This window comes from Cololabis saira, chromosome 4 (assembly GCF_033807715.1).
Source record: "Cololabis saira isolate AMF1-May2022 chromosome 4, fColSai1.1, whole genome shotgun sequence".
NCBI lineage: Eukaryota > Metazoa > Chordata > Actinopteri > Beloniformes > Belonidae > Cololabis > Cololabis saira.
Window position 1 is genome coordinate 24,012,162 of NC_084590.1, and position 12,270 is coordinate 24,024,431.

Genomic DNA, 12,270 nt, shown 5'->3' on the forward strand with positions numbered 1-12,270 from the left:
TGAGTCTTTCTTTTCCAGAAATCTTAAATCCTTAAACAATGGAGCGAATTTGGGGTTTCATTCAGCACTCCAAGGAATGGTTTTACTTATCATCATTATCATCTCTCAGGCTGACTGAATTTAGGCAACACTTCTGTGCCTCTTCCTCTCTACACTGCCTAGGATTAAATAAAATTAAATAAAGAAAAATAAAAAACCAAAGATGAATATTTTGTTGAAAGGTTGATTGATTTGATAATGTGTTTTCACTGTGCCGTGGTTTTCATATATTCATACAATGTGACAACATTTATTTCTATCCAGAGCTCAATTTTTTTTCACCTCAGTCTTGAACAGGTAGTCTGAGCACATCAAGCACATCCCAAAGATTATTGGTGAGATTAAGGTCTGGATAATGTGGCAGATAATCCATGTGAGAAAAGGACATATTTTTGCTCACTGAATCAATCTTTCACAATTTGAGCCCAATAATAATGTCCATTATCATCTTGGAATGTCCTTATGCAATAAGGGAAAAAGAAAAAAATATTGATGGAAACAAACCTAGTCGTTCAGAATATCATGACAGCCAGTTGATTGATTTTTCTTAACCTAACATTTTAAAATAAACTATCAAACTGAAGCCCTCTTACCTTAAGTTTTAAGTTGCATCAAGGATGATAGTTCACCACTTTACCTCCTGGTTTTAAATGTAATAAATAATGTTGAACATGATTTCTCCATGTAGGCCTACATGACCAGTATTTAGAGGAATAATTTCAAAAAAATAGCCACAATAGAGCAGATAATTTGTACATATCACTTTCCCACAAATCAAGAATCACAGTATGATGGAAAGATTGATGAAAAACAACTCTCAATTTTAACTCCTTTTATTTATTCTTTATTAGGAAAGTAAAGGTTAATAATGGGAGGAAACCAGAGCAGCCGGAGAAAACTCAAAACTTTTACTGAAAGTGAACATAAACCTCTGCGATGCTCTTCATCTAATAATAATAATACATTTCATTTGTAAAGCACTGTTTGTAAAGAACTTTTCATAATATAAACTCAAAGTGCTACAGATACCAGCAAACAAAATAAACAAAAAGGAATAAAATCAAGACACATAAAAAAAAAGAAGTAAAAGCATAAAAGCACGGATACAATAGAAACATCTATAAAAGACCAGGGAAAGACTTCCTGAACAGAAAAGTTTTCAAATTCAGCCCCTTTTTAAAAGTGTCCACAGACTGGGGTCGACGTGTTCAGGGAGGCAGTTCCAGATGTGGGGGGTTCAGATGTTCCAGATGTGGGGGGTTCAGGGAGGCAGTTGGGTCAGCAGTGACTTTTTGGCCTTGCTTCATCACTGTCTGCTTTATGTCACTTTGCTTCAGTTCTGTTGAACTAAAGTGCCACTTGAAATGAAAATTAATCACTGCAGCCCATTTCCAATTGGAGACTCTCACCTATTTTCGTCTTTACATCCAGGTGATGTCTACTTTTTGGTCGTACAGTTTACTGTTTACACTTCTGTTCCTGCTGACGTTTGAAATGTCCCCCGTCACGTGACGAGGGCCGTCGTCGGCACCGGAAGTGTCGACCGTGTTGTTGTTGCAGCACAGCTGCTGTCATGTGATAGCCCGTTTGAAAAGCTGCTTTGGATAGTGGCTTCCTACTTTTTGATGCGGCTGAAGTAAAACCGGCCCCGGACAAGAGTTGTATGCCTGTGGGGCAGAGCAGCGCAGCTTGTTAGTGACAGAGAGCCTCGGCCGCCATGGGTTGCTGCTACAGCAGCGAGAGCGACAACACCAGCCAGGTAAAAGCAGCCAGCTGGCTACAACGCAGACGCAGAGCCTACGGCGTAGGGTACGCGTGCCCTACGCCGTAGGCTCTGCGTCGGTGTAACGCGGAACCATAAATCAGCCTTTAGCTTGAAGCCTTAACAGGCCTGGTTTAGCACCGGTGAAAGTCACAGCGGAGAACAACTTTACACACATAAAGCCTAATAAGGATGCTTTCAAGAAGTGTGTGTTAACTATTGCCTGTTATTTAAACTTATAGCAGGAGATTTGTTATATTTCTTTCCCCCTTTTTTTCACTGAAACTCTACCGGACGACCTAGAAAGCGCTGCAGTGATTATTAAGTTGTTTGATCAATGATCAATTGTGACTGATTACCAGCAAACGAAGAGACTGATTTTCCGGATACAATCTCAATGTGTGTATTTTCACGTGATTCAGAATATCCCCAGCTATTTTTACTTTAGGGAAACAAATGTGTTCTGCACTCATAGGGAATATCTCCATGTTGACCATTTTATCTTGATGGTAGTAAGAAGACGAAAGTTAATATAACTTTTATCTCTCTGTCTTACCTCCCCAACACATATTACTCGGAAAATATAGCAGCTGACCTGTTTGTAAAGTTATGATTTGAAATCATAGGGTTGAAGAGTCTGTGGTAAATAGTTTGTTTAAAAAGTCAATTTACCTAATTTTTTTTACTTTCGTGTATTTTACAGTCAAGTTTCTGCTTACAATGAAATACCAGTGGAATATAAACTGTAAGTTATTGCAATAAACAGAACTATTTCCAAAATAAGTTACTTTTTTTTTTAAATAATTGGGATTCAACATTAACACAGGTAAAACTGTAACTATCACCAGTCCTGTAGTTCTGTTAAGGTAACAGAGGTAACTAGTCTTCATTTTCACTTTGAAGTTGATTAAGTGTTTAGTCTCTGAAGGGATTGTGAAGCTACATATTGTCTTGTGTGTATGTCAGATATGTGTTAAGTGTGTGATAAGGGTTGTGTGATTAGGAAAATCCATTGGTTCCTCGGCAGACTCTTCAATCTTTTGTTTTCTGCATTTTAGCAGTTTTTATTTGATTTAATTTTTTTTAAATAGTGCTTTTCTTTGTTTCATTCAGTTGGGAGACTGTTTCTAATGCATAATTGTGCCATCTTCCAGTCTCATGTTCCATGTTGAAGTTTTTTTTAAATTATTCTAAACAGTAGATGATCAATTTGACATGAAGTTGTTTTTCAATTATCTTCTGATCTTGTTCTAGGACCCTGAAGAGGTTAAGCCACTGATCCCCCATCCAAACCCTGTCAGCAAACCTCCAAATGGGACTGACTGGATCACTACAGGTGTCCCTTCAGCACGCACAGATGAACAGGCCCTCCTTACATCCATCCTGACAAAGACTGCACAGTAAGGGTGTTTTATGCAACCATCAAAGTCTGTAAAATTACTGCCTGCTTCCTGACAATAAAGCATCAACTTATGTGTTGTGAAAAGGCCATTATCTTCTGTCTTTCAGGAACATCATTGATGTCTCAGCAGCCGACTCTGTTGTCATGGAGCAGCATGAATATATGGACAAAGCTAGACAATACAGGTATGTTGAGCAGGACTTATGTGACATGGATGAGTTTGATGTTACAGTCATGTTATTAATGAATGTTGAAATTGTCAAGGAGTTGAATTTAAAATTGCGCCGTGTGCAGTTGAAGTAGATTCTTTTTTTAATTCAATAATTGCGGGAAATGATTCAGATGATCAGAACAATATTGCTGATTGAGCCAGCTGTATATTCAGAGGTACTGGGTTGGTGGGAATCATGCAGTCTGTATAAACAAGAGTGAATAAAAAAAATGTGTTCAAGTTGTGACAAGAAGTTTCCAGACCTTCTCAACAGCTTGGGGATGTAAGGGAGGTGACTCAACCACAAAATTGCAGTGTAGTTGGTGTTTGCTTTGGAATTTTAATCTCAGATCCAGTGACATCTAGATGAACTTTGAACATTTTCTGCCAAACCTTGGAGCTATGTTGAGATTAAAATACAGATCCAGCAACTTTTAGATGGAACTAAATGATTTCCTACCCCACAGAGGAGATATTTTTAGGCTAAAATACAGGTGCAGATATAACTGTTTTTCTCAAAACACAGCAAGAAAGCAAGCAAGCTGGCTTGAGATGTACAGATTTGCTTTAGACTTTTTTTTTTATACACCTAATTTTAACAAGTATTAAAAATAAAAAATAAATGTTTCTATCATTTTTTTTCAGTACAAAGCTGGCTGTGTTGAGCACCAGCCTGCCACAAAAGAAAGCCCTCACGCTCCCCTCCCTCACCAGCCAGCCCCACCAAGTGCTTGCAAGTGACCTGGTGCCATACTCGGATGTTCAGCAGGTAGTCATATGTTGACACATTCAACAACATACTCGCATGTATTTCCTGCACCACATTGACTCTTTTTATGTGAATGTTTTCCTTAAAAGGTACCATCAATACTATAAGGAAACCCTTTTGGAAGCAATGTGTAATGTGTGGCTGTGTGACAGTTAAATCTTAAAATAGATCTCAAAGTGATATAATGTTGTTATTGACCACTGAATAAAAAAATACCCAGCTGAATATTCTTGTTAGTTGTTGAAATGGCGTGTTACTCACTTCGGATAACCTACTAAATCTGTTCTGTCCTTCCTCTCCAGGTGTCCAAGATAGCAGCTTATGCTTACAGTGCAATCTCTCAAATCAAAGTGGATGCTAAAGAGGATCTGGTGGTTCAGTTTGCCATTCCCTGATTCTCCAACTCTGGCCTGCATATTGTTCCTCCCATCCCACTCTCTCTGTGTCACTCCTTATCCTCCAGCCCGCCTTTTTATTAAAACATTTTGGTTTAATTGGTTTGATTTATTAAAAAAATTTCTTAGCTATGCCTACAACTGATACAAAAACATAGACCATTAAGGATTTCACCCTCTGGCTCACCCTTGGTTAAATCCATGAGCGGTTAGCAACAATTTATCACTTGTCAAATGTGCAGTGGATGGTGGTTTACTGTAGATGGGTGTAATGTAATACTTGAACAATGCCTCCCAGATGTGGTTTAAAAAAAAAAAAAAAAAAAAAACATTCTTCCTTCTTCATGATGAGCTCTCTAATTTTTTACAAATATTTTCATGGCCTTATATTTTTTTCACGTTTGATTCCCTAGCCTCTACAAAGAAGCAAATCGAGCTTCACACCTTGGTGTTATAAAAAGTCAGAGAACAGTAGAACATACAGTTCTATCACTTGACAGAGGGATACGATTTACAACTTTGTAAAAGAGAACTGAGGAGTTTTGTGGCTTGAGATAATTTACAATTTCAAAGTATTATAAATACAAATGGTTGATTTTAATTCATCTGTTAACCGATGTTAACATAATTCACCTTCCAATATGTCTTCATATTTGTAAATCTTTTTTTTTTTTTTTACTTTTGTTCTGGGGGGACATCACCCAATTATTTCTTTTTTCCAAACAAAAAAGTAAAAATCTGATCCAGAAATATTAAGATGTCTTTGTAATTTTAAATGGTTGAAGTACAGTGACCTTATATAGGCCAGGGGGAATCTGGTGTCACTCTACGCCAAGATCCCTGAACTAGTACACCAACCTGGCTGGAATAAATATCAGGCTGGTTATATTTACAAACTGGCAGCAAAAAGAGAAGTTTTGGTAATTTTTGCCCACCACAATATCTGTTTTTCATACTGAGGCCACATCATGAGTGACCGGTGTGTGGATAAGGATGTAAACACAAGCAAGAGGGCTCTAGCTGGGGGGTCCTACTGATGTCACTGCCAGCAAGTAATGATTGAGCTGTCTTGGGGAAAACGGCTTGAGTTTACAGCAGTGTGCAGGTTTTCTTGCACTGATGATGAGCTGGCCAGAACGTGACATTTCATAGCAGCGGAGGTATTCGGAGATGAAGAGGGTGGGTGTTTGGAGGATGCAGGGTTAGACATTACGTATTCATGCCTTTGTACAGACTTTTCTGATTGACTGAAAACACATGGATTGTATGACTTTCTTCTGTTTGTCAAGAAAGGCTTGGCAAAGATCTTGTGAGGAATTTTTATGAGACACAACACTTTTACGGCCTGCATTCGTCAGCTTTTACACAAAGCGTTTTGCTGCAGATTGTGAAAATATGCAGTTGTTCATATTAATCATAAACTAACTATTGTAGCAGTGTGAGGGAGTGTTAATCTATGTACCGCAGCAGATTAAATGATCTCAGACCTTTGTGATTATTTATTTTGTTCTATAATGTGTTTTGCTCTTTGGCGAGAGCACTGTGAGCTGCTCTCGAGTCGCTAAAGGGATGCTCTGCAAGTCTGTGATGATTTAAACCTCGCAACTGATTTGAGCTTTTTTTTGTGTTTGGCATCTTTATTTTGATGTTTTGTTTGTTTCTCAAATGTGTAATACTACCTGAAATACTGTATGTTTGTAATATTTTAGGCTAGTACCAAAAAGATTTAAGATTTTTGTTTTTCTTTTGTTTGTTTAATCAGTTCATTAAAAACTTTCAACAAAGTGCTGCTGTGTCATAACATTAGTACCAACATCCCCAATTTGAGAAGTAGTTTACTTGATGTTGCAGAGAGTCAAGGACAACAAAGGCTTTTCAGCATTTTTCTCACAAGACACCAGACACTAAACAAAAACCATTAGTTAAGATACATGATCATTTTTGACTTTATTTATTTTCCAGTTGTAAAAAGTCTGTTTTCACTTAGCTACAGTGCTACAAGTTTATGGCCAAACTAAATGCGTTAAGATTCAGTGCATTAAAGATGTTTGAATTTTGAAAGTCTGTTGATCCTCGTAACAATGACCAAGTCTGATTTTTTAAATTACAGCAAAGATGGACTCATTTGTCTCTGCTGAAGCAAATCAGTAACAGGGAAAACAGCCTCAACAAATGTTGCAGTCCTTAAGTTCATTTTTTCCCACCTTTCTTGTACAGCAGACACTGTTTTCACTTAATGTAAAATGATAGCAGTTAAGGTTATAAAAAAAAATACAACACTTCCTGGTTCAGGTGGAGGGAACAATAAAGCGGCTCAAAACATTTAAACTATAAAATCAAGTTGTTAAACAATAACAATGTTGATTTTACTTCAAATAATGAGGGGAAAAAAAGTACCAGTTCCAAAAATGTTGTTTTTAAACAGTAAAAATGGAGTCCAGGATGAGTGAATCAGAGATGAAGAGAATCAGAATGAATTTCAGGCCTGCAACACATTCCAGAAAAATTTAGTTTGGAGACAGTTTAGCAGTAGGAAAAAAAGTTAAACTTATAATAAAAATAATGTTTTTCCAAGCTAACTGTTATTTCACATAATGATGATTTGGTATCAGGGCAACATTACATAGTGCAAAAAGCTTTCACCATCCCAAACTTTTCTGAAATATGTTGCATTGCATACCTGAAAAGTACAATGATAATAATAATGATGTATATTTACAAATACAATGTAATGGACAATAACAAACATGAAACATCTTAAATTCATAATAATAACTGTCAAATAAAATGTAAGAATTGTTTTGTTGTTTTTATACTTGCATTTACGATCCCAGCATTTTCTGATCGAGGGTTGTGTGATTTCAGCAAACTAAGACAGCAGAGCTTGCAGTCACTGCAGGCTCGCCTTGCTGTTTCTGCTGCAGGTGTTGCCTTGATGCCAGATCTTTGCCATGACACGCTCCTGCTGTGTTACAGCACTGAAATCCATGGATTTTAACGAAGGCAGAGCAGAAATCACCCGATTCCTGTACAGAGAAAAACCTAGTTAACGAACAGATTTCATGAAGATATATCAAAATCAAATGAAAGCAGCACTGAATGCCTAAGAACACTCTTGCCATGCAAACTCAAGGGACAGAAGTAGATCTTATGTTACTAATGCAATGTGTGTGACATAAAAGAACTGTAAAAGAACTGGATTTACTCTTAAATCTGTACATTGGAATACAGCCTTAACCGGCAGGCCCTCTATCTGCAAACTGAGCTGGAGGTGAGAACAGTAGGTACTGCAATGTGTGTTTGTGTGAGTCTGCTGTTGCTGTGCAGACTGGCATATAAATTTGATCTGCATGTGAGCACCTGCTGCAATGTTATGCATGCAGCATGTGCATGCCTTCCAAGTGCTCATGTCTCGAGAAGAGTCATCTCTCACACTGCATTTCTGGAGTACAACAGTATGATATGCTGACTGTACTTGTTTCTGCCGTATACACAGCTATGGATTTGTAGTTTGTGCATGAGTTTTCAGTATTCATGAAAAAGAAACATAATACAATTGTTAAAGTACAAAAACATTGTGCCTAAAATACTTAAGCTTAGCTTATGTGTGTGTGCTAATAAGTGTATTGATTCATTTGTTTAATTTTACATAAGAAATATCCAACCTATATTTTTTGTTGCTTTCTATGGGATTTCCATGCAGGGTGATGGAGTGAAGGTGTGGCAGCCGTCCAAGCCTATTAACCTCTGACAGAGCAAATATCTTGTTTCCATGGAGATACAACACACGTAGGCCACGCAACTCACACAAAATCTGGAATATATGTAGACAAACTTCAGATGTTACATACAATGTAAAATCAAGTAACCCTGCAATGACAAAAACTATGGTGCACATGAACAGAAAAATAACCATGAAAGAGTTACAAATAGTCAATGTACAAGAATAAATAAGACCAAAAACGGAGCAAAGAGGTAAGAAAAACACAAAAGGTAAACTGGAGGATACTGACCTGGTCAATATGGGTGATTTTGTTGAAGGAAAGGTCCAGCCAGGCAAGATGTGAAGGCTCAGCCAAGAAGTGGATAACAGTTGCCTGGAGATCATTCAGGTCACTAATGTTGTTGTTGCTGAGGCGCAGAGAACAACTGATGTATTTCCTCTCTGCATTTCTCTTTAAAGGCCTCAGACCTTTGCTAGGCTCCTCTGTCCATGCGTCTCAAATAAAAACATGAAAACAAATACAGTGAATACTAAGTCATAGCTGGTAAATTCGTCTCAGCTTAGATCATGTTTTGACCTCCACTGAATTTCAAGGGATTCAGGGTTTCAAGAAAAAATGTCCTTACGTTTCTTTATGATTGTGCATTGCAGGTTTTAAGTGAAACTTCCAATTACTAAATAAATTCACAACACAAACACAGGAGTATTTATAATGAGCCAATGGTTATATGACAATTAAATCAAATACTCAGTCCACTCTCATGTATGCACTGGGAATTTCTTTAGGCTGTATATAACCCTTTTGGTTTTTGAGATTACTCTAAAACAAATACCATTAGTCACCAAATGCATACTACCCCAGATTCTAGATGCATTTATTCTCATATAAATTATTTTGTATCATTTCAGGATAAAGCCTTGAAAATGTTGAAATCTAATAATAGAACTGGATTAAGGCACACTATTCTGAATTCAAAAAGTGTTTCCCTAGCTCTTCAAACATCTCAATACATTTTTCATCTGTAGCATTTAAAGTTGGCTTAATAAGATCAATCTTCAGAAAAAAGGTGTGTGTGTGTGTGTGTGTGTGTGTGTGTGTGTGTGTGTGTGTGTGTGTGTGTGTGTGTGTGTGTGTGTGTGTGTGTGTGGGGGGGGGGGGTGGGACATGACTGACTAGACATACAAGTGCATTCGGGGGTTCATTCGTGTAAAGATGTATTTGGGATGTTTTCAGTCAAATGTTAAACATAGGGCATTTATAATAAAAGGTATGTGAAGCATTTACTCATAACTTTTATGCTCAGCATATGTACAGTGAACTAAAATCTTAATTGTCCATAGATGATCATTAAAAAACATTAGGCTAAAGATAAATACAAAGTAAGTTAAGGAAAATCATATAAAGTATCACCTATCAACTTGTTGATATTTCTGAAGGATAGATCCACTGGAGCGCTGTACATAGTCTCAACTGTGAGAACCTGAAGAGTGATAGGGATGACAAACATGATCATCAAACATTGGTCATTTTCAAGGGCAAGGCAAACACTTTAAATATGTCACAATCAAAAGTTATGCAGCAAACATTTATTCCTCTGAGCGAAATCTAAATGTATTCTTGAGTTAAGTAAGATACTGCTACCTGCATCACAAACCTACCCTCAAGGTAACGCAGATATTTTCTGTAACGTGGGTTATGTGGCCAGCTTTCCTCGGTTTTGTCAAAGAGACAACAATCCGTTTCTTTGGAAACAGGGAAGTGCATTGTAGGATTTGTAGTTCTTATTTCTTTTTGCCGTGTTCATCACTATTTAAAACATGCATGGATCCTTAGTTATTAAAAAATAATCCTATGTGAGCACGCGTGCTGCTTTCACTTGAGAGACATGCTCTTCTTGTCCATAGACGAGAAGTACGAGCGCTGGTATCCATAGTTAGACGCCCCATCGAGTGTTCTTGCCCGCTGCTGCGATAAGTAAATGGACTGCTGCGTTCCATTTACCTCGGAAGTCGGAACTAGGAACTGGGAATGACGTCACAGCCGAGTTATCAGCGTTCCAGTTACAAAGTAGGTAAACAAGCTTGTAGTTCGCATATACCACATGAAAAATGTAAATTACACTATAGCAGCATATATATGCCGAACAATACTTGTATACGACTGATTTAGTGTGACCAAAACTAGATTGAAGTGATACGAATTTTTACAGAGCTCTCTTCTACTGTTTACAACCGGGGCAGCCATCTTGGAATGTGAACTCGGGGGTGGTGAAGACTCTCCCACTTTCCCAGTGGGAAATCCCACTTCGAGGGGCGTTCCAGTTGAAAAATCCAACTGGGAACTGGGAAATCCCCACTTCCGAGGACAAATGGAACGCGGCATTATGCCGCGTAATACAAGTAAATTGACTTATTTTCATAAAGCGCCTTTCTACAAAGAAATTTACGTTTTACGTCTCATTTATCCATTCACACACGCACTAATATACTTGGGAAACAGTTTAGGCACCAAATATAACATATTTAATTTTCTCAGATGGCAAAAATAAGAACTTTATTGATCCCACATTCATGTTATATCAGAAAACAAGGTAGTGCCCAAAAACAATATATAGACCCCTTTCCGTGTTTGTAAACAAGTATGACGTAGGCAAGCTGCGCGCGCATTGTTGCGGCAGAAAGACGGAGTTCATGACAGTTTACACCAGCCGATTGACGGAAAAAGATCGTGTAAATTACGTTACTAAACTAACTTTGGCGGATGGAAAGCAACTTCCTTCCCGGAGGAAGATATCACAAAGTGGCCCGATGTCCACTGGCCGGATATTCATCTGTATTTGGTTGAGAAACCTAGTGTTTACTCAGGAGAAGCTGCGACACTGTCAGTCAGCAGCTGTCACAGCTGAAGTTTGTAAAGAATTATGACAACTGAATGTATTTTATACACTAGACATTCTAATTTATTTTATTATTTCACATTTATTTAATCTATCTTATTATTTTTGTTAATTTACCGTGTCCCCTTTGTTTCTTGAGTTTCATTAAGCATTGCCTTTGAATGAAAGCCATGTCTGTGTACCTTTGTCTGTGCTGGCTGAATGAAGTTGATAGTTATTTAAAAAAAAATAAAAATGAAAAATTATATGAGCTTTATTGTCCATCCTGCATCTCATATTATCACCATTAATTTACAGAAACCTATTCCCACTAATACGATAAAAAGAAAAACATTAAAAGGCATATAATGCAAAATACTGTTTTTTAAAACTTAGTTGATTATTTTTAGGTAAATTCATTATTTTTATTTGAGGGTTTGTGGGGATTAATATATCTATAATATACCTGAGTTTGATTATAAACACATATAGTGAATATATGTATATTTGTGCAGCATATTTACAGCTGTGGAAGTTGGATGTTTGTAGCTTTAAAAGAGAAAATAATCAATACATTTACACAATTAGTGAGGAAAAACAAATAACTCCGGTAGTTTATTAGCAAAATCTTAATAGTCAAGTAAATCATTAATGGCTGATATTCAATTCATAGTCACAGCTCCAAATCACTGATGAGAAAATAAAAAAATGTCAAGACTTGATGTTATTATTCAGAACCCTTATTTCTTAGATTTTTTCGGAACAACACTTTTGCTAAGGTTTGTGGGACTAGCACACACAATAACAATATCATCATTATTCCTCTGGGAATTGCAAAAAATTATGTTCCTCAGGATTCCAATTTGTACACCCGTACACACAACAGCCGGTGGGCATGTTGTTCTTCTATAACGTTACTGCAACTCCAAAAACGCAACTTAAGAAACAAATCTTCCCTCGCTCTATTCAAACTCATGCAACTTCTGCCGCTCTTCTGCCGCAACAATGCGCGCGCATCCTGTGATGACGTAGGCTGGAAAGGGGTCTATACCCCCCCTCACAAAAATAAGAAAAATAAAGAAACATATTTTC

General features: G+C 37.3%; 2 protein-coding genes across 2 annotated transcripts; one reads left to right on the top strand and one right to left on the bottom strand.

Moving 5' to 3' along the window:
• Positions 1–1,567: 1,567 nt before the first annotated feature.
• Positions 1,568–6,363, top strand: lamtor1 (late endosomal/lysosomal adaptor, MAPK and MTOR activator 1). The gene is made up of 5 exons (XM_061719222.1): positions 1,568–1,798; positions 3,056–3,201; positions 3,311–3,388; positions 4,060–4,183; positions 4,486–6,363. The coding sequence occupies exons 1-5, from the start codon at positions 1,757–1,759 to the stop codon at positions 4,576–4,578; spliced, it is 483 nt and encodes a 160-aa protein (XP_061575206.1). The 5' UTR covers positions 1,568–1,756; the 3' UTR covers positions 4,579–6,363.
• A 790-nt stretch (positions 6,364–7,153) lies between these two features.
• Positions 7,154–10,017, bottom strand: lrrc51 (leucine rich repeat containing 51). Its single transcript, XM_061719224.1, has 5 exons — positions 9,962–10,017; positions 9,714–9,783; positions 8,592–8,797; positions 8,244–8,392; positions 7,154–7,604 (listed from the first exon to the last, which is right to left on the bottom strand). The coding sequence occupies exons 2-5, from the start codon at positions 9,763–9,765 to the stop codon at positions 7,469–7,471; spliced, it is 543 nt and encodes a 180-aa protein (XP_061575208.1). The 5' UTR covers positions 9,766–9,783; positions 9,962–10,017; the 3' UTR covers positions 7,154–7,468.
• Positions 10,018–12,270: the final 2,253 nt, after the last annotated feature.